The 26,089-nt window shown below is 43.6% G+C and overlaps 1 protein-coding gene across 2 annotated transcripts in view; it reads left to right on the plus strand.

The window, feature by feature from the left end:
• The window catches only part of LOC120573071 (mitogen-activated protein kinase kinase kinase 11), a 51,295-nt gene extending 27,840 nt beyond the window's left edge, over positions 1 to 23,455 (plus strand). The window contains exons 3-11 of one of the 2 annotated variants that reach the window (XR_005641634.1): positions 592 to 740; positions 2,930 to 3,105; positions 3,921 to 4,173; positions 9,067 to 9,183; positions 13,635 to 13,806; positions 13,910 to 14,022; positions 14,204 to 14,824; positions 18,539 to 19,678; positions 19,894 to 23,455. Coding sequence is in view for 1 of the 2 variants with exons in the window: in XM_039822499.1 (XP_039678433.1) it covers positions 592 to 740; positions 2,930 to 3,105; positions 3,921 to 4,173; positions 9,067 to 9,183; positions 13,635 to 13,806; positions 13,910 to 14,022; positions 14,204 to 14,824; positions 18,539 to 19,140 (2,203 nt within the window). In the remaining variant the exon portion in view is untranslated. Of the gene's footprint in view, positions 1 to 591; positions 741 to 2,929; positions 3,106 to 3,920; positions 4,174 to 9,066; positions 9,184 to 13,634; positions 13,807 to 13,909; positions 14,023 to 14,203; positions 14,825 to 18,538 lie in introns of both variants that reach the window. The other variant, XM_039822499.1, reaches the window with a different exon arrangement.
• Positions 23,456 to 26,089: the final 2,634 nt, after the last annotated feature.

Raw genomic sequence — 26,089 nt, forward strand, 5'->3', positions numbered from 1 at the left:
TCCTGTCTAATGTGATCGGTCCAGATGGCTAATTGGTCCAGAATGCCAAAACATTTCTTGCAGTGTTTTGCCTTCTCCAAACATAAGGGTTATGTTGATATCATGCTGGGAATTCATATCTATGTTCTATGTATAAAGATATAGAGGAGGGAGGGAGGCTTAAAGAGACAGGTGCTAAAACGGAGCGTTTCAGACAGAGGGCGAATACAGGTGTATTCAGACAGACAACATGAGCAAAATAATGTTGTTTTTTTTTAAACATTAAAGCATGTAAACATGTTCTAGTAGAAAACCCAAACACAAGTATGAACCTGAAAATGAGTATGATATGGGACCTTTAAGTTTGCATTAACAGCTTACAGATATTAAAAAAATCACTGACATGGCAGTAGTCTAGAATTTAGAACAATTGTAAAATTAAAATTCTTGTTGAGTATATTGATACTGCACTGGTCTTATTTAATATAATACAACAGTATACTGAAAAATGCTGATGGCGCGTTACTGTATGTGTTATAAAATACCGCATGACGCATGTTCTAGGCTATATCCTGTGTCTGTGCCTTGATGCCTTGTGTTTTTCCCCTCCAGCTATGGCGTTCTGCTGTGGGAGCTGCTAACGGGAGAGGCGCCCTACAAAGGGATTGATGGACTCGCCGTTGCCTACGGAGTCGCTGTCAACAAGCTCACCCTGCCCATCCCTTCCACGTGCCCCGAACCCTTCGCTCAGCTCATGTCAGGTGGGAACACGTGTTTGGAAATGTAATGGGACGCACTCATCGCACCGTTTCAGGCAATGGCTTTTCAGTTCAGTAGTGTGAGAGTACTCTTGCGTGAGATCAAATTGGTTTCCTTCTGCACGCTCTCTTTCCATTTCCTTAAAGCTGAGTCGAAATTGAGAAAACAAATTCCTGTATGTTGTTAATAATGTGGCCGCTGCACGGAGAGGAAGTGTTTTGGTGCCGGAGCCACCTTGTGCAATATGTTTGTACCAATTTATGTTTCTTCCTTTCGCTTCGGTTTTCAAGTTGAAATGAAATGTCACCTGGGTCTAACATGCTACCAGCCAGTTATCTGCTTTTGCCAAAAAGAAGAAATAGCCCCTTCTCTTGATGTCTGCTTGTCTTTTATATATCTTTTATACATAAAAAAAAAGATCAGTGCACAAAACCACTGATCACCACCTCGGAGGATTAATTAATTATTGGATTGGTTTTTTGATCCGCTTGTACTGCCCAAAGCGTTGCAGCAAATTATGCAAAAAAACCCACAGCAAGTTAATTAAGCATAACACTTTGAATAAGTGATCAGCTTGACTCTAGATTATGCTCACACAAGTGCCTGAAATATGTGTAAATAAAGAATTAGAGGCATCGCAGGATACTCATTGGACATGAGTGTGTAATGAGAGCAGAAACATCCGTCTTAGTAAGTCATTTGACCTGATTTTAAGTCTTCCAATTCTGATTCATGCCTTTCTTTAGGGTGATAAGATTGTCCTTTTTTTGTTTCTCTCCAATGCACATCAGTATGTCTACGGATTATGGCGAACCAGTGAGTTACTTCCTTTTTTCAGGTCCCTCAATTTAAGAAAACGCTAAAAAGAAGTGAAACTGCTGGAAAGAAATGTGAATTGGGGCGACTTTAATGTCAGATGTTTTCCACTCAGTACCAGACTAAATGTGACTTTATTTCCCCCCCAACATGATCCTGCTTAAAGGTGCAGTAGGTAAGACTTATAAAACTAGCTTTCTGTCATATTTGCTGAAACTGAAAACTTGAGTAGAACTACAAGAAGCAGGTAATAAAAAAAAAAAAAAAAGTCTGGCTCCTCTGGCACCACCTACAGCCTGTAGTGCGATTTGTAAAAAATCCACCGCTCCCTGTTCAGATTCACCAATCAGGGCCAGGGGGGGTGTCTAACTGCGTGTCAATCACTGCTCATGCACACCCATTCATTCTCCCTTGTGTGGGGAGGGACTTAGGAGACCGTTTTAGGCTTTAGCAGAAAGGGGTCCTGAGAAGTTGTCTTCTAAGTCCTGGATCTTCCCAAACCTACCTACAGTACCCTTAACAAATATTTTTTGAGATTACATCAGCAGATTACTTGTTAAGTGGTAGGAAATGTACAGTGTAGGTTTCCGTTTGTCTCTGAATAAATGCTGCAGAAAGAAAGTTCCCGTGTCTCGCTTCTCAACATAGCAACAAAACAAAAAGAGCCGCGGTAGCACGGGGGAGAGCAGCAGTCAGTTGAAAAAAACTCAGACACTGAGAGAGGAGATACGAGAGGACCTGTCTACAAACCAATCAATTATAAGTATCTGGAGACTCAGCTCACCTATGTGATGACGGCAGGACGTAGTTGAGTTGAGTTTGACACGTGCTTTAGAGGGTGTAGTTGTTGTAGTAAAAACTCTGCAAGTGCTGCAGTGTGGACCCTAGTCTATATTGACAACGTTTAATTTAATAATTTCATTATTTTCGACCAGGATGTCCGTTATCTTCCTCTTCCTTTGTGTTGCCGTTCTTAACCTCTGGTGGATTTGTGAGGACTATGGTTAACTGCTCCTCAGATCTCTGCAGGGTAAATCCAGACAGCTAGCTAGACTATCTGTCCTATCGGAGTTTTCTCTCGCACGACTAAAACTACTTTTGAACGTACACATGTTCCACCAAAACAAGTTCCTTCCCGAGGCTGATTTGCAGAGACACCGTTGATCCGTCCGTCGCTTAGTACCGCCCAAGACGATTGTGATTGGTTTAAAGAAATGCCAATAAAACGGAGCACATTTTTCTCCCATCCCGGAATGCTGCGTTGACTAACCAGACTTTCCTCCGCAGCGCTGTGGAGGAAGGTCTGGCAATGCGAGACTATGTGGGACGTGGTGTCTGACTGTGTGTCTGCTGTGTGCGTGTGTGTGTATGACAGAGTGCTGGGACCAGGACCCCCACCGCAGACCCAATTTCAGCTCCATCCTGGCCCAGCTGACGGCCCTGGAGCAGCAGGTGAAGGAAGAGATGCCGCAGGAATCCTTCCACTCCCTGCAGGAGGACTGGAAACTGGAGATCCAGGACATGTTTGACGAAATCCGGGCTAAAGAGAAGGTAAGGGGCAGTCGGTGTGCGTAATTCGTTAACCATTTGTGTACCTCCTTTTTATTTATCCGTCCATGATCCATCCATTGATCTATCCAGGGTTCCCATCCATCTGAGCCAACCATTTGTTAATTGATTTATGTATCCATTCAATCAAACTAAGATCATATTTGAATTAAAAGATAAATCTGTACAACACTCTGTACATTTCTGCATTTTTGCTTCAAAGAAAACACACAAATGTACTTGATATCAAACTATGAAGTCATTTAAAATGTATAGCCAGACAAGATGATGTTGTATTTAAATATATGTAGCAGCTATTCCTTCCTGCCACACCTCTACGTTATTGACACAGACTTGAAAAAGAAGCAAAAACGGCTCATCACAGAAATATTCATTTTTCTTTGGACTTTGTCAAGTTGTGTGCCACCTTGAATTGAAGCTCCTTTATTCCAAAACATAGTTTTTTTTTTTAAAGGATAGTTCTCCAGCAGTGGCGGACTTGTTGGACCGTGGGAACACAGCGTCCCTCTTTCATTCCTTCAAACACCTTCTTGAAAGCGTCGGCGTTGCAATGTTCATGTCTTATTCAGAAAATGCTATATTTGGGGAAAAAAACGCCCTTATTCGGAATATCTAAACCGAATATGCCGTTTACATGACCTGTATCAAATTCGGAAAAATAGTGGAATAATAGTGTGCATGTAAATGTACTCGGTACAACCAACCGTAGCAGCTCATTCCACTGTGTAAACCTCAGCCCTACGTGACCGTGACCTGCTCCTGTTAACCCCCTCCCTCGTCTCTTCCCCCTCTGCCAGGAGCTGCGATGCCGCGAGGAGGAGCTGAAGCGAGCGGCTCTGGAGCAGAAGTCCCACGAAGAGTTCCTGCGGCAGCGCGAGCAGCAGCTGGCCCAGTGGGAGCAGGACGTGTTTGAGCGCGAGCTCAGCCTCCTCATCCTCCACCTGAACCAGAACCAGAACCAGGAGAAGCCCAACGTCAAGAAGAGGAAGGGCACCTTCAAGAAGCACAAGCTCAAGTGCAAGAACGGCGAGAAGATCAGCATGCCTCAAGGTGTGTGTGTGTGTGTGTGTGTGTGTGTGTGTGTGTGTGTGTGTGTGTGTGTGTGTGTGTGTGTGTGTGTGTGTGTGTGTGTGTGTGTGTGTGTGTGTGTGTGTGTGTGTGTGTGTGTGTGTGTGTGTGTGTGTGTAATTTATCGAAACTTTGATCGTGATTACGATTTCGGCTCCCGATGACCACATGAACAGAGTATTCGAGAAAAACGCAAATTTTGCACATTACGTTTTCCAGATAAACATTTATTTTGTCTGTTTTTGTGTGTTGAAGTATGAAGGGAAATTTCACAGTTACACTAGGTTTTTTTGTGATTGTTGTGGGCAAAAATCCTTGATTATGCGGCACGTTTTCTTAAAAAATGCGATGGAATATGCAGGATATTTATGCAATTTTATGCGATGAAATTGCGGGAACTTGCAAAAAACTTGATGAAAAAAAAGTGATTTGATGACATAATTACGTCACTTCATAACGTTCCCATGGCAGCAGGGGAAAATGGCTGCTCTTGTGTGAAGTAAACGCAACATTTTTCAACTTTCTGCTAAGATATGTGACTTTTTTGCAACAAAAATGCGGGGATTATGAAATCATGCAAGCCCCGCATATTTTGCGTGGAAATCGACAATTTATGCGGCGAAAGTGCGACGTATTTGAAAAAATGCATAAATATGCGGACTTTGGCTGATTATGCATTGAATAATGCAATCGCATAATCGCGTTTTTCTGGAGGAATTGTCTAGGTGTTTTCACTGTTGATTTGTTTAACTCTGTCACTGTTTATTTTATTTTTAAGTTCAATAATTGCCACGTCTTTCCAAAAGACGATGAGTAATCGTGATTTCGGTATTGAACAAAATAATCATGACTATGATTTTGTTCCATAATCGAGCATTATGGATTGTTTGAACTGTATTTGAGTTGTTCAAACAAATCAACAGCTGGCCGGATTGTGTCAGCCAACGGTCTTGACGACAAATTCCATTTCAAGGGCCATTACTGGCTCAGCCTCAAGGAGCAGCAAAAACAACAAAGAGAGAAAAAAAGAAAGAGAGCAGATAGGAGGAAGTGAGGGAGAGAGTTGCAAAATGTTATGCAACTGTATTGCTGTAAACATTTTGCAGCTCGGCTTTGCTGAAAGTCTATCGGAACTGGACCCATGTAAGCTTAAAGGCTGATATTTAGAAAAAGAGGCTGCTATTTTCTGCTGTCATACAATTCAATGAAATGGTTTACTTGTATTTCCATCACGAAAAATGTCAAACTCTTCGACATGTTCCCCTGCCCCTGAAACAACATTCAGACCATCGTGACCAACGCTACATCTACACTACTACATTTTGGTTCAAAAACAAATATCTTTTGCTACGTTTATGCCTCACGTCCGCACTACTCCAGCATTTCTGAGCCCCTAAAACAAAGACATTTGGAAACTAGGGATCGACCAGTACTGGTTTTTCAAGGCCGATACCGATAATACCGATAATTAGTAGTTAATGAATCCGATAACCGGTATTTGGAACCGATATGCATTTACAGTGAAAACAAACTCCAATACAAAACTTTGTTGAAACGCTTTAAAGTGTAACTCTCGCCAAAATGCAACCTAGGGTGTTTTTGCGAATGTACCCGAGTCAAACTTTTAAGATTTACCGTATTCTTGTTTTTCGGTGAAATGGCTTTTTGAATGGGAGTGCTAGGGCCACTACTATGATCGCATCAAAATCTAAATATTTTTTATAAGAAGGCTCGACACAACATGAAACTTTGCTCGAAGTATCACCAGGGGCTCTACACATGAACTCCAGCATTAAGAACATAGTTTGTGTACACAGAGTTTACTAAAAAGAAAGGCCATTTCACTGAAAACGAGAATACGGTAAATCTTACAAGTGGCCTTTCCGTCCTAATTATGCTTTTAAACGAAAGTTTGACTCGGCTACATTCACAAAAACACCCTAGGTTGCATTTTGGCGAGAGTTAACGCTTTAATTCATCATTTAATGAATGAGAAAGTTTCAACATAATACCCAGTAACAGATAGTCAGATAGCGTTGTGGGCGGGACATGAAGTCAGACTCGGTGGTAAGAGAAACCGAAACTGTATCGGTTATCAGGTAAATAAAACGTTGATACAGATAATCTGCAAAAAACGGCCCGATAATCGGCCAGGGCCGACAATTGGTCTGACCCTATTGGAAACACTTGTGCCCCCTTTTGGTTTGAAATATCCGGGGTTGGTTTGTAGTTGACGCCACAAACGAAGACCATGCGGTTAGGTAGGTTAATATTTCTACGGTACTCGTACCGTCCAAGCCATAAACTGCTCTTAGGTTTTCTTTCTCCAAAGTATTTTCTGTATTTTCAACGCATACATTCATAATTTACAACCGCAGAGTAACGGCAGACTCCGTGCCTTCTGTTTACGCCGGCGCGCACGTGCCCAGTGTATACAAACGGTCATGTGATACAGTATGCGTTGTCAGACGTGTTAATATGGACGGAGATTAGTTCCGCTACTGGAGCCAAAACTCTTGTGTGGACGGAGGTCGTTTTTGTCTCAAAACGCCACTTAAAATAAAAAAAAAAAAACCTAGTAGTGTAGATGTGGCCTAAAGATTTGTCCCTGTGAAAGGTGGCTCACAGGTCTGATTTAAAAAAAAAAAAAAAAAAAAAAAAACACTGACGAGCACACTCAGTTTTTGCTTCCGTTTTCCCTCCTGCTTATGTATCTATCCTCTACCATCACAAAGTCACACAGCTTGCTGCAGGTCACATCCAGTGTGTTTCAATGCGTGTGTGAGTGAATTTTAGGCTGAGCAAGCATGCGTAAATACACTCTGTGTGTGTGTGTGTGTGTGTGTGTGTGTGTGTGTGTGTGTGTGTGTGTGTGTGTGTGTGTGTGTGTGTGTGTGTGTGTGTGTGTGTGTGTGTGTGTGTGTGTGTGTGTGTGTGTGTGTGTGTGTGTGTGTGTCTGTGTGTGGGTCTGTGTGTGTGTTGTGGTTAGGCCTTTCCCAGCAGCAGCAGGGCGGTGATGTGGTGGTGTGCTGGGGGGGGGTTGATGAGAGGGGAGAGTGAGCCAACCACGCCTTGTTACTTCCTGTCTGTCGATACACTGCTGGCTGGCTTCTCTACACTTTCTCGCTCTCACTCTATGCCTCTCTCCCTCCCTCATCACTTTTTCTCTCACTCCTCTCCTCTCTAGCTCCATAGTCTGTGTTTTTATTCAGCCCCTAACCATATCTGTCTCACTGCCTTTCATTTTTTCCCCTCCTCTTTCCACCAATATTATTATCTTTTTTTTGTCCTTCATCCTGTGTTGCTCTTGCACATTGTACCCTGTGGAGTAACTTATATATTAAGCTTTATCCCATACACATAAATAAGAACATGCTTAGGATGTTCTTATTCAGGATTTAGGATTTCAAGGTTTAATTTGTCACATACACAAACCTTATGTGCAGTAAAATGCAGTGTGGCACACTGGCTGTGGCTGTGCTAATGGAGGCTTTGCAGTTGCATCACAAATGTGGCTCTGTCATTGGCAGCATAGTGGCTAAATATACAGAGAAACAAATAGGCTACCAATAAGGAGATGGCTGAGCATAATTGCTGTGGTATGACTGTCAAGTCATTTAAGTAAGTGAATATTATTGTGAAGGAAACATCTTTTCATCTTTTTGTCTTTAAATAATACTATGTACATGAGCCAGCTCAGTTAAACTGAACAAAATAGTAGCTTTTTTTGCTAGCTAGCCAGCAAGCTAGTCCAACGAGCAAGTACTAGCTAATGCTAGTAGCTAATGCTATGAGTAAATTAGCAAATTACTCTTATTTTATTACCTTAATTGACTATTTCTGAATGTCTTTCCTTGAATTTATAACTTAAGCAATTGATTTATGAAGCCATGATGTTAAACTACATAATTATTTAATTACCTTAAATTAATAGTTATATCTACTTCATTATTTTTGTCGGTGCCCTCTTGACACTCTCACTATAGATCACTGCATTTAATAATACTTTAGGTATTCGCAATTTTAAAAATGACGTAGTCATCTTTTATATCCAATTTATATTCAATAAGTAATTTAAGAACATAATGTAGTCACCGTTAATTAAAAAGGAAGCAGTTAAGAAAGCCAAGGGTACAAATTGTGGATTGAGGGAAGGAAATGGATGTATTGAGAGCACGTTCATTTGAGGTAATTGTTCATAATTTGAGGGTGTGAATTACTAACTTAATAAATACTTCATTTTAGATAAAACTTTACTTCTGATACTCACCAGGCTGTGTAGCTCATTATTAGCATTGCTGCTTTCTACTCGCAGCAGCGAGTAAGTAGGCTACTAGCTTACTACTGCTGCTACATGCTACTGCTAGTAGCTAATTGCTATGGAGTGTCAAAACTTTCAGGAAATCATTCCTCAAATTAGTAAACAATTTAATAATTTGTCAATTTAGGAAAGAAATGACATTTTAGGGAATGCTTTATTGAAAGTTTCCCTGCTGACCCTTCCTTCCTGGGCTCTGTAGCTTGTTATTAGCAATGTTAGCTAGTAGTAGTGAAATAGCCAGTTCCCACTAAAATACAGCCCAGAAATTAGCAATGTAACATAAAGCTACTGAAATCTGTTTAGATAGCTAAGTTTTATTTTACCAAGGTGAGAACATGTATTACACTGAATTTCCACTGCCATAAAAGTCAATACAGACAGTTTTAGAGAAATAAGGAAGCATAAAAAAGAATTGCAACCTTCCAACTGACAACTCTTGAATGTAGGAATGGGAAGTAGAGCGAGGAAACCCCAAACCTATGTGTGTATTCTGGTTGGTGTCTGCCTGCCATCCAGGTGGTCTAACATCTGTCACATATGCTTGTGTGTTGCAGATTTCATCCATAAGATCACAGTGCAGGCTTCCCCAGGCCTGGAGAAGAGGCGGAACTCTCCGGATTTGGGTTCGGGCTCCTCACCCTCCTTCGGCCCACGCTTCCGTGCAATCCAACGTGAGTGCAGTCATTTTCCCCCTTTGGATAGACAAACGGGTGCACACGTTTGTGTGCTTCCAGAGACATTTAGGTCTTGCATCCACACACAGACTGTTGCAACATTACTTTTACCAGTTTCCAAATTCTCTCCTTTCATGTGCTCTCAACCACCCACTCATCTTTTTTGTCTTCCCATGTTTCCCTGCGGGCCCCCTCTTTCTCTCTCTCTCACACACACACACACACACACACACACACACACACACACACACACACACACACACACACACACACACACACCCTTTTCCCTTTTCAACAGTCCAAATATTATCTGACTTCCTCTCAGCGGCTCAGCACTTCTCAGCAGCTATTTTCTCCCCCGCTGCAGCCCTGCTCTGCTCCCCTTGCCTGCAGTTTTCCCATCACTGCAGCGGGGGGAGCCATTGAGCTGTATTTTCCACGCAGAAAAGAGTCCACAGTTTTATATGCATGTAGTGGCTACAGTGTGGTTTACTGAATTAAAAATAAGCAGGGAGGAATTCATTGCTCCAGGAGAAAGGGGTTGACGAGAGCAGCGGCAGAGATTTACAATACTCTTCTGCTTGCCAGGCTCCTAGAAAAACGCCCGGAGATCGTTTCCCTTCGGAGGGAAATTGCAGCCAGTAGGTCACAGGGCGTCTTAACAAAACCCCAAAAGGAAATTTGTGGTGTAGCAACAGGCAATGAAAGAGATTTTTTTTCTTCATCTAAACAATTACCACCGGGGGTTGACTTTAAAAGCACAAATTGCAGCGAAACATTTATCTCTAAAAGTGGGTAGTGAATTTAAAACATCTGCCTGCTTCATTTATTCATCAAATCGAGGGCTGCTTTTCTTTACTTCCTAATGACTTTCCTTAATGAGTATCACTAAGCCATAAGTGTGTCTGCCATTAAAATGTGTTTAGTGGGTATTTATGCTTGGCCTCTCAGAAGCAAGCAGTGAATTATAGCTCGGGCTTCCCAAACTTATTTGTCTAGAGACACTGCCAAATTGATTTGCGTTAGTGCACAGAGTTTTATTCAACAGGATTTTTTTTTTTTTCTGTTGATACAAATGAGTATAGGAGGGCACAATGAAACCTATAGAATGATCGCCTAAAAAGTAACTTCTCCCGTTGTGTTATATTCTACGGAATTAAATAACAGGATGCATTTGTCAGGGACTGTTTGAAGCATTTTAGCATGTCGGTAGGCTGGCTGTATCACATTAGCTGGCAGGTTATGGATATTGCTATCCTCATCTATCTGTGAGGGCAGGATTAGTTTTGGTTCATGTGCGTCTCTCCTAGTCCTATTCATCATTCCAGTTCCAGTACTTGAGGTAAAGAAGTCCCTACATGCATGTGTTTTTGTTACACGGCTTGAATGGTTGAACACTTCCTTCTGATTGGTCGGTCACCACATTCTGCGGTCTGCTGTTTCTGTATAACAGACCGTCAGACAGTCAGACAGGCATTACCAGCGGGTAACCTCTGTATGAGTAGCTGCGTAATAAGCTGTGTAATAGGAAGGATAATGAAGAGCGAGCCGGCCATTATTGCAAATTAGAACCCAGACAGGCTGGTGCAGCGCCACAGCTCTAGGGATGGCAGGGTTGGTCGCCCAGTCAGTCAGCTGGTATCTCAACAACCTTTCAATGAATTGGGATGGAATTTGGGACAGATATGCATGGTTCCCGGTGATTAAATCTTCCCCCCCCCGAATTTAATGAATTTAATTCTCTTCTCATGCCACCATTGGGTTAAAATCTTTCAGTGAAGAAAATCAACATTCTTTTTTTGGGGGGGGCTTTTTCCCTTTATTATGAAGTGACAGTGGATAGACTTGAAAGGTGGAGAGAGATGGGAGATGACACGCAGCAAAGGGCAGCAGGTCGGATTCGAACCCGCGCTGCTGCAGGACTCGGCCAAGGTGGGCCGAACACTCTTACTTACCGGCCGCCCGGAGAAAATCAACATTTGGCACACTTTGGTAAAGACATATTGATATTTTTTTGAGAGAAATTGATTTGGCCAATACTGTGGTGTTGTATGACCAAAACTATTGACTGTTGACAGTCTCACCAGTACTTAGTGTTTAGTGATAATGTTGCGCTTGAATAAGATGGTGAACATTGTAAACATGTTACCTTCTAAACAGCAGCGTGCTAGCATTGTCACATGTTGCTTAGTCTATATCCACGACGTTCCACTTCCGGGATTGTTCAGGTGCTGCCGGAAATTCCGCCGGATGTCCCTCTTTTCGGCCGGATGTCCGTCGCCTTCCTCTTTCTCTGTGTTGTAATTTTAACCTCCGGTGGGTTTATGAGGACTATGGTTAACTGCTCCTTCAGATCTCTGCAGGGTAAATCCAGACAGCTAGCTAGACTATCTGTCCAATCTGAGTTTTCTGTTGCACGTACACATGTTCCACCAAAACAAGTTCCTTCCCGAGGCTATTTTGCAGAGGCACCTTTGCTACGTCCGGTGCTTAGCACCGCCCAAGACGATTGTGATTGGTTTAAAGAAATGCCAATAAACCAGAGCACGTTTTTCTTCCATCCCGGAATGCCTGTGTGGACTAGCCAGACCTTCCTCCGCATCGCTTTGGAGGAAGGTCTGGCAATGCGAGACTACATGTTGCCATACTAACATTAGCATTTAGCTCAAAGCTCCGCTGTGCCTCACAGAGCAACGAGCACGGCGGTAGACTCTTCTTCTTGTTGGTTCACAAAGTATAGAGCTGTAAATGAATGGGACCTCAGGGGCAATATTGAGTCCGTCACATGCAAACTTAATATCAACACAGGGGCAGATGATGAGCAGAGGAGCAAATTGTAAAATATGCCAAATATGAAGAATATGAAGAATATTCCACCAACACATGACATTACCAGTGAGACACTGCAAAAGAAAAGTGTGTTTAAAGAGGAACATGCTGGGAAAGGGAAATGTTTTCAATCCATGGTCTGATCTTGATGAAATTGCAATGCTGACACTACCACCTGCCCTCTGAGCTTGCTTTGAAAACATTGTGTTGGAGAATGATGGGAGGCAAAGTGCATCCGCTATGTATCCAGTGTAGCACAGGCCAAAGAAAATATTATAACATGTCCATACGGAGAGCATATTCTTTTTTTTTTTTTCCTCATTTCTGAAGCTGATATGACATGAATGAGCGAACTGCCGGAAACAAAGCTGCACAGAACGCGTTGAAATGAAATAGTAGGTTTAAGGTTTTCTCTGTGGTATTTTGTGGTATTACAAGAGTGCCCATACAACATTTGTCTCTTCTTTTTGACTAACATGTCAGGCCTTGTGTTGAGAAGGCTGCATAAGGCTTGTGGAAGGGTGTGATGGAGTGTCTGTGTGTTGGGAGGTGTTGTGGCAGGAAGCCCCGTGTGTGTGTGTGTGTGTGTGTGTGTGTGTGTGTGTGTGTGTGTGTGTGTGTGTGTGTGTGTGTGTGTGTGTGTGTGTGTGTGTGTGTGTGTGAGTGAGTGAGAGAGAGAATGGACTGGGTAGCTGGGAGGAGATGTGGTGCCAGAGCCTGGGTAAAGCGTGTGAACGGCAGGTGAAATTCCAACTTCTATTAGCACTCCGCACCTCCTCTCATCTTTGTCCCGGGTAACTCTGGCTCTTTCTTCTCACACTGTCTGCTCTGCGGACCACTCAGAGCTCACCATGTAGACTACATCCATGATCTTAACACTCTTTCAGAGTTAAACGACTTGTGCAGAAATGTGAGCTGAACAAGTGCACTGAAGTTGCACGAATTCTAGCTGAGGGTTTTCCCCTAGGTTTGTTTAAGATTTAGGTGCACGTATTTAGTGGTGGTGGGGGGTGGTGGTTTAGGGGTCCTCCCTCAAGAAAATGTTACGTTTTTCAATTAAAAAAAAGAGAAAAGAAGCAATTTTACATTATTCAGACCATTATTATTACCATATCTGTGTCTAAAATGTTGGAAAATCTAGAGCAGATGATGAATAAATACATAACCTGGTTTCCGACCTGCGGCCCTTTTGCTTACCCCCCCCCCTTTCATATCTAAAGCTGTTCTGTCAGAAATAAAGGCCTTAAAAAATAATCTTTAAAATATAATAATAATACTAATAAAACTTGGGGACAAACTACAATCATTAGATCCGAGAAAAGCCATTTAGTCAGATTTGATGCTTTGATTTCACATTAATTCGGCTTAGGTGGTCCCCAAAACGGCTTGATTGCTGCTCCTTAGCCTTATAATGGTAGGGAACAACCCTGCTAGCTGTAGCCGGAGTCAATTAAAGATCATTGTGTCTGAGATGATTGCAGGGCGCCAGCGATTTATTGGTGAAACCTGCCTTTTAAAAATGCATACCTCATTAGGAAACAGCCAAGCAGTGTGCATACTGATGACATGCAAGTTGAAAAGACTGTTTCTCTCTTTTTCTCCCCTTTTCCCCCTCGCAGTCAGTCCCAGCGACAACAGCCGGTCGTTTGGCCTGAGCTCGGCCTGGCCCCTAGAGGCCCCTTCTCATAAACAAACCAACGGAGACCTGAGGTTGGGCCCCCACTGGAGGCCCCAGAGCCCAAAAAGTCCCAAAAGCCCTAAAGTCCTGCGCCTTAGTCCCCAGGAAAGCAGGTACAGCACGTAAACATTTGAAATCTAGAATTGAATTACACTCGACCTAATTCATTACAATGCTTTAATATGTTTTTTTTTGTTTATTTCTTGATGCTCTCAGCCTGTCTATGAGGGCCAAGCTGCTGGAGTCGGACAGCAATGAGAGGGGGGAATCCAAGGATGACTTTGAGGAGTACAGACCTGGCGCACCGACCCCTCCCGCTGCTCAGAACGGTACCTGCCGCCCTCCATCACCTGCCTAACCGCCAGCCGCATATCTCCCATTAGCCGCTGTTACAATTCCCACTGTCACGACTGAATTATGTATTAACGCTAAATGAATAATAAATGGCTCGTCTCTTTCTCCTTCTCTGTCTTTTAAAAACTTAAATAAAAACTCTTTCTCTCTCTGCAGGCTCGTCAGTGAAGGACAGCCTGCGGCTTCCTCTACCTCAGCGAGACTCGCTCAGCGAGGATGGGGGTTCCTCCCCGGCTGGCTCCCCCAGGCCCGAGAGAGGTTCCCTCGGCGGCCAAATAAAGGGCACCCACCGGGCCCTGCTGGGCAGTGGCTCCCTCCTGGCCTCCATAGGACTAGGACGCTGCCTGGATATTCCCCCAAGGGTGCCCCCTCGAACTAACTTCCCTTCCCTAGAGAACCGCACCCCCTCGGAACTAGAGATCTCCTCTCCTATGCCCCTCATTTCAGACCCCCCCGTGGTGGACGATCTCATCACCTTCTCCACATCCGAGCTGCTCCCCAGACCGCTCTTGGATCTAGCTCTGCAGTACCAGGAACTGAAGCCCTTACCGCTGACGCCGCCACCGCCCAACCCCCGGGAGAGGAGCGGCCACCGGACGCCGCAGGTCCCGCACAGTCCGCAGAGCCCCAGGAGCCCCCCGCGGCACGGCAAGGCCAGCCCAGGGGAATGGACCCCGTGTTCCCATTCCACTAACGGGGAGCTGGGCTGTGTAGCCTGGGAGCCTAAAGCCGACAGGAGGAGGAGGTCCAGCCAAGGCCTGCACGCCTCTCAGCTAGGTCAGTCTGACTTTTTCACCCTAAAGGGACACCCCGCCAATTTGACAAAGCCATTTAACTACTGACTGGGAGAATTCACACATTTTTTAAAAGAAAGCCCGTGTTATTAACCGGAGGTGTGTGTGTTTTCACCAGACAGTTAGGGTCCAGCACAGGGGTGTCAAACTCATTTTAGTTCATGGGCCACATAACCCTCAAGTGATCTCAAGTGGGCCAGACCAGTAAACTAGGGGTCTTTTAAATCAAGGACCCCTTAACTGAAAGAGAGACGGAGAAGGGACCCCCTACTACATTTATTTTATAAAATTAAGTTGCATATTAAACTGGGCTTACAGTTGCGTGTAGAGCGGCCTAAAGCCTCTATACATACCTTTTTTAGTGTATAGAATACTAAGCTATTAAAATAATAATTGTTGGCATGATTTTATATACTGTAGATCTGTGTGAATTCTTATTGACTGGATACCTCAGTGACTACCTTACCTATAGGCCAGTAAGCCTATCATTAGTGGGGATTTATATTTGCTAATAATATGTTGGATTCATGTTAAGACAAAAAAAAAAAAATTCTAAAATTATCAGAGTCAGACTCACAGTCTGCGGTGACTCTGAGGACCCCCCTAGGGGTCCCGGGACCCCTAGTTGAAGATCTCTGCAGTAAACCATTCCAGAAAGACCAGAAACTGTATCTGTCGGAGAGAAAAATAATGTCACCGATCCAGGAGAGAGGGCTAATATTCCGAGAAAAAGCTCAGAATTTCAAGTATAAAGTCGTACATTTACGGAAAAAGAATGTTATTAAAGATATTCTCTGAGATTGAAGTGCTGAATTTGGAATTGGAATTAAATACGTCTCTGCAATTTTCACACATTGCAACGTGCTCCAGTGGGCCTGATTGGACTCTTTGGCGGGCCAGTTCTGGCCCATGGGCCGTAAGTTTGACACTCCTGGTCTAGCAAAATATTCTATCAGAGTTGCATTGTGGGAAGTGTAGTAATTGCGATGTTTTGGGAGCATGACCTATGCTCGGGGCTATCTCAGCCTCTGCGGCTCTGATTTCTATTCTCACTATTTGTCTTTTGCAAGTCTCCCCGTTCAAACTACAGTCTCCAAAACTGGATTCATGATTAGGTTTTTAATTTATCTGCGTGGTTCATCCAAATTTCCTTCAGAGCACCGAGCATGTTTTTAGGATTCCCCACACTGCCTTTACCTTCACCTTCACCTAATGGACATCTTCAGCATGACAAGGTTCCCTCACTGTTCCTGCAGAGTTATTGTTGCGACTTTCTGGCACAAGGTAGGCTTCAATGCTGCACAAGCTTTCTCATTTACGTCAAAGCTCGTCTGCAGCTATTTGCATATCTCAGGTAACAGCCGGCCCTCCATACTCGACTGCTAAATACTCGCTAAGCAAAGCTAGCATCCAATCCTCTGTTGTTTTCCCTCTTTTAAGTCAGTCGTTTTCTTTTATTGCTACGTCGAAGGTTAATGCAAAACATCCGGGGGCGCAGCTGAGGTGATGCAGACGGAAAAGTGCAGGATTCAAAATTGCTAATAATCTATTCTCGACCTCACCGCCACCAACTGTGTCTATCTGACCACTTGGCTGGAGATCAGCAGTGTATCTAACACTCATTTTTCCTATGGAGGCATGTCAAATATATGCCTATATGCCACGTGTATGCATACATGAGACGTGAAAAAATAGAATAAGAATCACATTCAAGAGGGATTAGCATTCATCCTCCCCCCCCCCCAACTAAATTAAACTAAAATGACATGTACAGTCATGGGGCATATTTATACTTTTGTTTTAATTCATGTAAGCGTCATGCTAACTGAGTATGATCTGCATATCACTTTCATTTACTGCACAGTACATTCACGTTTTTTTTTTCACTGACACAGAGCCATAATGACAGAGGCATGGGTATTGGTTGTTTTGAAGAGCAAGTGGGCTTTACGAGGGCTTTAAGACATAACATTTCACACTCTATATCTGGTCCGTTTGACTCACAAAGCCCTGGATTCTTCACAGAGAGGGGTTCTTACAGCGCTGCCCCCAGGCGCGGAGCAGACGTGCCTCGCCTGTTCCGCTGCTAACAACCCTAATCTCACAAACCGCGTGCGCTCATTACATCGGGCGCGCGAGAGGCAAAAAGGCACGCGTACAGTAATTAAACAGCGAGTGTTTTAGCTAAGCATCTTATTATGTTTATTGACTGTAATGACTCCGAAGCATGGACAGACTGCCACGAGGTTGCTGGCGGTGAATGTGTGCTTGAAAGAGAGAGAGAGAGATGAATGCAGAGGATTCCTTCGCTGGAGTTTTCCAATGCGCTCTCATGTGAATGCTGATTGCTCTTTCTTTTCCACGGAATAGCCGCGCAGCCTCAAAGAGTAGCTGTGGATGTAAATAATGGCATTTGGCAGACACATCACATTTGGAAATAGCAATTGTTCATTTCAAGCTAATTTATTCAGAGTTTAATCTTCTTGTCAGTGCTCATTTACGCTCGCCGTTGCATCTCTGTCAACTAGTTATGTTTCCCTTAATTTTGACTAATTGCGTCAACATTATGTGCTGGGGATTGTTGCATTTCTTTTTGCAACGTTACAGTAATGTACCACTTTCATGTTTCTGTTTGAATCAATTCCATCGTACAGGCTTGTGTGTGTTTTGCAGAATATTAGAAAGCAATTGCAAATTCCGGATCGGAGAGGAATGCATAAAAGAGCACCAGGGAAACACTACAGTGGGTTGAGAGTACTATATGTAATTTGGCAGATTAACAATTAAAGCCTCCTCAAGCAAGACGAAGCAAGACAGCACGCTGAAGATGTTTTAGTATGTTGAATATTCAGCCTTTCTCTGAAATGTGTCTTTGTTTTATGGGTAACCACACTGACTTTAGACATAGATGTAAATGTATGTGTCGAACTACGCAGCCTCTAAAAACAATTACATAATGTCTTCGGAGGCGGAGAAAATAACCCTGATATGTTGAGCTAAGCTTGAGGTCTTGGCGACACATCCAGAACGCAGCGCAGACGCACCCGGTGGAAAATAGGGGTTAGTAGGGGCCCCCCTACAGCATATATTGTATGCAATTGAGTTGTATATTAAACTGGGGCGAATGGATGAAAATAAATGGTTACTATTTATACATCACGTTTTAACTTTAACTTTTAAACCTTTAACATTTAAAAAGGCACAGTGAATATTTAAGCTTAACTGCTATCATAGTGGCTACCTTACATATAGTAAGCTTATCTTCAATGTGTAAATAAGTTTTTCCACAAATAGGCCAATTTATTTTTGCTATGAATATGTTGGATTCATATTAATGTATGTTTTCAGACATATTTAAATTTTTTAACAAATTAACTCTGAGGACACCCCGTTGAAGATGTCTGTTCAAGACCATACAACAAAAATAATAACAAAATGGACAATAAACTAAATATTCATGTTTATAAATGCATTCACCATCTGAATCTGTCTGGCTGTCATTAAACTAGTTTGGGACCGAGCATTTTTAAAGCTTGACCCACACTAGAGACACAACTTCAGGAGGCCTCCACTGCTTTGATTTGTAGTTTTCTGTTTGAAGTTTGTCTCTCTCTGGTCCATCAACCTACTGTAATCCTACGCTAAAAGGCTCAAATGTCCCTTTAATGTCGTTTCTTCTTCTTTCTGTTCCTTCCAGTTTTGGACCTGCCCTTGTGCCAAGACACACAGGACTCTGATGACAAGCCTTCGGTGGCCTCCTCTCTCCACCTCAACCCTGCCCTCTGGAGCCCCAAATCCCGCCGGCTGGAGGTCAGCGTCATCCCCCGGCCCCGCCCGTCCCCCATCCGCCCCCGCATCGACCCCTGGAGCTTCATCTCAGCCGGCGGCGGGAACTCAGCCGGCGGCCGCAGCCCCCACCGCTTGGACAGCAACCCTCTGGGCTACCAGCCCTCCCCTACCAACCCTTTCACCAACTGTGACCCCTTCCCCTCACCGGACTGTGACCCCTTCGCCCTGAAGGCTGACCCCTCGTGCGGCTCGGACGCGCCCTCCCCCTTCGACCCCTTCTCGGCTCCCTTCGCCACCTCCCGCTCGGCCCCGTGCTCCACCAACGGCTCGCCCACGCTGCCCTCGTTCCGCATCGCGCCCCTCAACCTGGCCGACTCGCCCCTCATCGACCTGGGCTGGGCGGCCTGCGGCAAGCCCCTGGACGGCACCAAAGAGAGAGCCCACCCCCGTAAGACAATGGGACTCAAGCCCTTCAAGTCCCCGACGCAACTCAGAGACGATAGGTTCTAAACCTGTGACTTTGGCAAAGCACCGGTTTTTATCACAGGAACAGAGTCCAGTCCCCTTTCCACTACTATGTCCTACATCTAAACAAGGTTTTCGAATCTTTATAAAAAAAAAACCTGCACACCCACTAATGGGAGGTTTCCCCAATGGGAGCCTCAGTCATTGCTAACCTATTTGCACGCCGGCCTGCTGCTTGGGAAAGCTGAAAGCCAGTGAAAGGTGGTACATTGGACTGTGGGATAGCTGCCTTTTAAGCCAATAGCTGGTGTCAATTTCATTCTCCCGCTCTATCTCGGTTTCTCTATCCCTTTTTGAAGGAGCAGAATACAGATCACTAGTCCCATCTTCAGATTCTATCAGACTGCTCATATCACCTGCTTTCATCCCCCCGCCCCCCTTCCCCCCACCCCCTTTCCCCCCACCTTTGAAGCATTGTGACAATGCAGAGGTGGATAAGGTGACTTGCACAGCTTCATCTGCCTCTACCTCTCTGCAGACTGAAAGCATTCAGGACAATGGGAAATTGGAGTGCCTTATTTTGGTGAAGTGCTTTTCGTATACATACATATATCTTTTCAAGATTTCTTGAATGGTTAATCTGGTGCGTAGGGAAGATGCTATGAATTTGGCATAAATTAGCAAATCAGCTTATCTTTGCCGTGAAAGAAAATGTTGTCTGCGTGCGTGTATGTCTAGACTTGTTGTTCAAGGAAAGCTTACTGTTTTTGCTTTTTTTTTTTTTTTTTTCTTAAACAGCATCTGCCTGTTGCATTATGGGAGAAAGCGCTCAGAGTGGATTTTCCAGGCCACGTATGAAATCCGAGACAAATCCATGACCCAGACATTCCACTTGGAAGCAGATAAAATTCCAATCACATTCCCCTCTAAATGCCAGGCATTGGACACTTTCATTCGGCTGGCTGGCTGGCAGGCGGCACGGCACAGGAAACCGGATGGGGGGAGAGCCCTCTGCATTCCCTTCGTATGCCAAAGAATGCCACTGTGGCAGTGTTAAGGGCTGGGGACAAAAAAGTATTTGCAAATACATTGTTTTTACCTCTGTGGAGTGCCGGACGGGCGGGGTCCGCCACACTGGACGTTACAGAGAAAGTCGAGGCGATCACAGATAGTATTTAAACATAACTCTGATATGCTTTTCTTTGGTTATCTTTTTTATTATTATTATCCAGGCTGTCTTACCCGTCTGATACTGCAGGAAGGTAAGACCAAATACCTTTTTGAGTATTCACAAATACTACAATACAAGTCTGTATGGAAGCTTCGCTGCTGAATACTTTATTTATTTGTACAGTCCACCAGAGTAGCAGGAGCCTCGCAAAGCCGGCCCGTGATTTTTGCGGCGTCTCGGACCACATGCCACTTGCGTTCTTGTTGGGAAACTGCAGAGATAGCAGAAGGTTAGCTTAGCTTAGCATAAAGACTGGAAGTATGGGGAAACAGCCGGCCTGGCTCTTGTCTTTCTAAAAATTCGCCTTTCAGCTCCTCTCTTACTGATAAATCGCATGTTGTTTCTTTGATAGCAGTGATTTCCTGGAGTTGTATTGTCCCCATGAGGTGGCCAGTCAGCAGTCTTGTATAATAATATAATAATAGGAATATTACTTGAGTAAGTATGTTATTATCTGATTTTTTTTGTAAAAAAAAACAAAAACTTTGATTATGAACAATTGAGTCTGTTACGTTGGCGGCAGAGCCTGCAGCAGGTGCTTCCATTATTATCCTTCCTCCTCCTCTTTAGTTTTGGAGCTTGGCAGCAAACAGGCATTACGTCTCCAATGGGAACGGAGCATGCGTTGTCTAATCTAGGAGCAATGATTCGCCAAGCCTGCTTTTTGTTTTTGCATCCTAATAAATTTCTTCTGATTTTATTTTGTAGTAACGAGTAACGAAAGATGCTTAGGGCAAATGTGTCGGAGGCAAAGTATACGTTTTATTTAGGAAATGTACCGGAGTAAAAGTCAACGTTTCCATAAATCTAAATAATGAAGTAAAATACAGGTACAATTCTACTTAAGTACAGTACTTTGTTACATTACAACATTGGCAGGCAGGCAACAAATGGAACCCTAAGAAGTCACTGCTCCCAGCTGAGAAATAGCCTAGCATTCAGGGTGGATTTGTTACCTTTGGACGGAGCCAGGTTAGCCGTTTCAAGTCTTTATGCTAAGCTAAGCCAACCGTCAAAGCGTCGGTGATGGGTAGCGTGTGTGAAAACATTCACTGATTACTAGCGTATCTATTCGGGCTCAGTCAAAGCTGACTTGAGCTTTGTGAGAAGCGGGCTGGCTTTGCGAGACTAGAATAGCAGGACTTCTAACTCTTGTCCCTCCCAGTTTATTTAGTTCAAAATCCATCCTAAAACCATTTTGACACCACTGAAAAGGTCTGGGTGGATCCTGTGGATAACTGGGATGTCATGTTGAGATACAGCGCAGGAGTTCATCATTGAACAATAATATAGGAAGAAATTCATCATAGAGACGCCGAAATAGCAATTTTTCCACCATACAGCAGTCTCAACCGAGCAGAATGCACTGGAGCAACAAATCACGGTAATGTCCGATTGTTCTACATACTAGGCACTTTCTTCTGTTTTTTATTTTTATTTTTTTTTTAAATCCTGGAAATGTATGACGAGAGGCAGGTTGAGGAAAAGTAGCTGCATCACAAAATAACCCTTGGAATGAGTTTGATATCACAGAGAGTATCCAATAATTACCATCTAATATTTATTTTTTTTAAATTGGCAGTCGAATAGATCTCAAGCATGTGGTGTTATTAACATAATTGGTGTAGGAGGTCAAGCATGTAAGCAACTGAAAGAGACCCACTTACACACGGCACAAACGTCCTGTTACCCGTCCTCAACGCGGCTTTTGTTCTGATGCAGAGTGAAAACCTTGTCTCGTGAGGGGGGGGGGGGAGCTTTGTGATTAGCCTAATAATCCTTCAGACGAACAGAGGCAGATAGTGATAATTAGCCTCTTGATAAGAGCAGAGAGCGCTAACAAAGCGCTCTGATATTCGGTTAATTAATTTGCCCCGACGTTCCAAAAATGCCCCGCGTCCTCCTCGCAAGGTATATCGAGTTGCTTCCCACACCAGCTTTCCGTCTCGATTTTAAGCCATGGCCTCTTATTTCTTTTTTTTTTATTTTATGCATACGGTTTCAATGGCGGGTTGAGCTATCTTTTCCTCCCTTTTCTTTCTTTTTCTCTATTGCTACTGGCTGCTCAGCTGCTGATCAGACGGTCTTACTTTTTTTCTACGTCCTTCGCCTACCCGGCTGTGTGGGAGATTTTAGTTTTCTTTCTTTCTTCCTACTCCTACTCCTTTGCTTCCCTTCTTGTCTGGAAAGTTTTCTTGAGGGCAGTTTTGTCCTGACACTGCCGAGCGTTCGGTTTAGCACAACAGCCAAAAAAAGGAAACCGCATTTGTTCCAGCACAGAGTCCATTAACAGAGGAGTGCTCGTTTTACAGAGGCCAACAACATTTGTTTGAAATTGAAACTTTATTGGATATTTCTATTTCACGTTAATGTGTCCGTTCATCATCTACTGGACATCCAAGTAATACTCCATCCGATCCGACAACTCAACTTGGACATGAGCGCTGTGGGTCTTCTTTCCTGGTGTGCAAAAAGTTGTAGGTTTGATCTAGAAGTGTTCCCTTACCCTCTTTCGCTCTCACCGCAAACACTTTTTCTACAGACGTGACAAGTGATGTGCTATTATTGCCTCAGCTCTTTGTGTCAACACACAAAGCCGCAGGAGCTATCCTGTGATAGTCATTAGACTACAGATTATTTCTGCCACAAATTCCGCGTGTGTCAAGTATCCACTTCAACCTGCCACTCATGTCTCAGTCTGCATGTTCGCTCAGTGCCACGCTTCAATTTTCCCTCAGACCTGATGCGGAAAAGCAGAGGTGGAAAGAGTGCAAACGTGTTCTACTTAAGTACAAGTACTGTTACTTTGATGAGCTTTTACTTAACCCTTGTGTTGTCTTCCTGGGTCAAAATAAATGCTTTTTTTTTTAGACAGCTTTTAAAAAGAATTTCAAGTTTTTGGCGCTTATTTCAATGTTTTTGGCATTTTTTTTTGTAACTTACCACCAGTATATTCACCACTAGAACCAACGTATTAACATTAGTTTTACACTTGTTTGGAATTCCTGGTCAATGAACCTCATTTATGTGAAATTATCTATTTTTTGAAAAAATTATGAATGATTTTGATTAAAAGTTAAGATCAGAGGAATGAAGGTAATGGATAATCACAGATATGTCAAAAGTTTAGTCAGGATAATGCCTAATTGAATAAAAAAAAACACCCTTGTGAAGAGCGTTTTATGGAACCATCCATGTTATTTCGGGGCAATTTGGTTGAAAGAAACCCAAATGTCTGATATAGAAACTTTGAAAATGGGTCAAATTGGACCCGAGGACAACAGGAGGGTTAAGTACAAGTCAAATTACCGGTGTAAAGACCTACTCAAGTACAAGTGAAAACACATTACATTTTGCAATGTATTCTGAATGAGAAAAAAAATTCAAACAGGAAAAGCATTGAGAGAAATTTCACAATTAATAGATTTTTAAAGTTCAATAATGGCAACATCTTTCTAAAAGTCAACGAGTCATCGTGATTTCAATATTGACCAAAATAATCAAGATTATGATTTTTTTCTTTTCTTCCATAATCGAGCAGCCCTAACGTAAATAAAATACTGCTATCTCTGCTCTAAATTTGAATCTGACAAAAAGTTTGGTACCTGAGGGATTGAGTGGGACACATTTGTAAGAAGTCTTTTGTGGACAGGGATGTCTGATTCTTGGTTTTGGCTGTCATATTTGGGAACCACAGCTGCCACTCCTCTTCCCCTGAGCTTGACAGCCAGCACTCCCAATAAGAAAGCGCTGATGAGTTGTTTGTGACGCTCCGCTCTGCCATGCAGCGCCCCATCCGTCAGAGCAAATCAGCGTCCCGAGTACAAACTGACAGGGAGATTGGAAGTGAATTCTCTGGCGGAGAAAAACGATATCTGGCCACCGGTAATCCACTTTCAGCCCGTCCGGTGGCACGGAGCACACATGATTTGATGATCCTAATTCAAAAGTTCAAGCTCAGACCATTGGCCCTAATCAGTGAACGGCAAACGGCCAATACATTACATGAATAAAAGCTAATGAGACGGCACAATGGAGGAAGCCAAGGACCTGACCCTCATCACGCCGAGAGGCTGCGTGTGATCGCTGGTTGTGTCATAGAATTCTCAGAGGTGAAAAATCAGTGCCATTATCCAGAGGGGGAATAAAAGTTGCCAGTTAGCTATTTGCTTGGCTTTGTGAAGGGTAACAGTGGAAAGTCGGCTTAATTCAACAATGCGTCAGGGTTACAAGCTCTATGGTGTTTTAAACCCCCAACGTCGACTTCAAGGCAGCGCTGCGACCGTCGACTTCAAGCACCTAACCCTAACCTTAACCCTAACCCTAACCATTGCCCAATCCTAGTGCCTTCCCGGCAGTGCTGCCTGGAAGATGACGTTGGGGGCTTAAAACACCAAACGCTGGGTTACACCCACCCTTAAGGCTTTAATTTGGCTTTGTGATCTGTGGATATGTTTACATGCATATTAATTATTTCATTTACCCATATTAGGCCGCGGGTTCAAGTTGAATCCAATTGACTACTTTGAACGTATCGGGCTGGGCGATATGGAGAAAATCAAATATCACACTATTTTTTGGGGCCATGATAGGACAGCCTAGACATGAAAGGGGAGAGAGGGGGGGGAATGACATGCAGCAAAGGGCCGCAGGTTGGAACCGAACCCGCGGTCGCGGCGGCAAGGACCAAGCCTCTGCACATGGGCGCACGCTCCACTAGGTGAGCTACCCAGGCGCCCATATCACGATATTTTTGACCAATTGGTGCTTTCACAAAATATTAAAAAAATGAGTGATGATAAATAATCATCAGTAATGTGGATATATGACTAAGTGGGTAAAGGCAAATAATAGATCAAAGTACATCACTTAACTGTAATGTAGCCTTTAAAACCAGGAAAAGACAACACTTATGTCATATTACGATATCCAAAATTTAAGACGATATCGATTTACATTGATATATTGCCCAGCCCTACTCGAAGAGAACCATCTCAATAACTCCAAGTAACAGAGTATAGTGTGCATGTAAACAATCTTTAGTGTTTGGTTTTAAAGAGGTCTAGTCAGGAAAGACTGTATTTCTGAAATGGCTGCAGCTCCGGTGAAATCATGTTTCCTCTCCTTCATGGTTACTGAGAAAATTGAAGGATCGAGGGCAAACGCTCCGGCTGAACACGTGTCGCATTTATTTTATTGATGAAGTCTTACCTTGGGCGGCTCATTGAAGAGTACCTTCTGAAACGGCAAAATAGATGGCCCCGGCATTTCGGTGGCTTTCACCCCATTTACCTTTTGCTGCCTTTGCTTTGCGTGTGTTCAATTAAGTGGAGGTTAGAAATATACCTGGTTATCAGCCCCGTTTCAGTTGTCTCACAGCCAGCCGTCGGCACCACAGACACATTATTGCTCCCTCTGGCTCGTGTTAACTGGAAACACCTGCCCGGGCCCTTTGTTTGGCATTAACAGGCCGAGACCAAGTGATCAAATATGACCTTTCCATTGAATGTACAGGCGTTGGGGCCGTGGACAAAAGCCATGTCTGCGAGAGGCGCTGCCAGGTGCGTAAGCTAATGCTCGCTCTCTCAAAGTGTGAACATTATTCCTAATTCTTTTCAGTCTGTGCATCCAAGGTCACCATCTGCGTTCCCTTTTTTTTTTTTTTTTTTTTTCTGTAACAATGAAAACGGGATGAATGGGGGCCCACGAAAAAGGAGCACCAATTTGTTTCCAAGACCACAGTGACGGCTCTTGTAGAAGGCT

This window comes from Perca fluviatilis, chromosome 14, assembly GCF_010015445.1.
Source record: "Perca fluviatilis chromosome 14, GENO_Pfluv_1.0, whole genome shotgun sequence".
Lineage (NCBI taxonomy): Eukaryota > Metazoa > Chordata > Actinopteri > Perciformes > Percidae > Perca > Perca fluviatilis.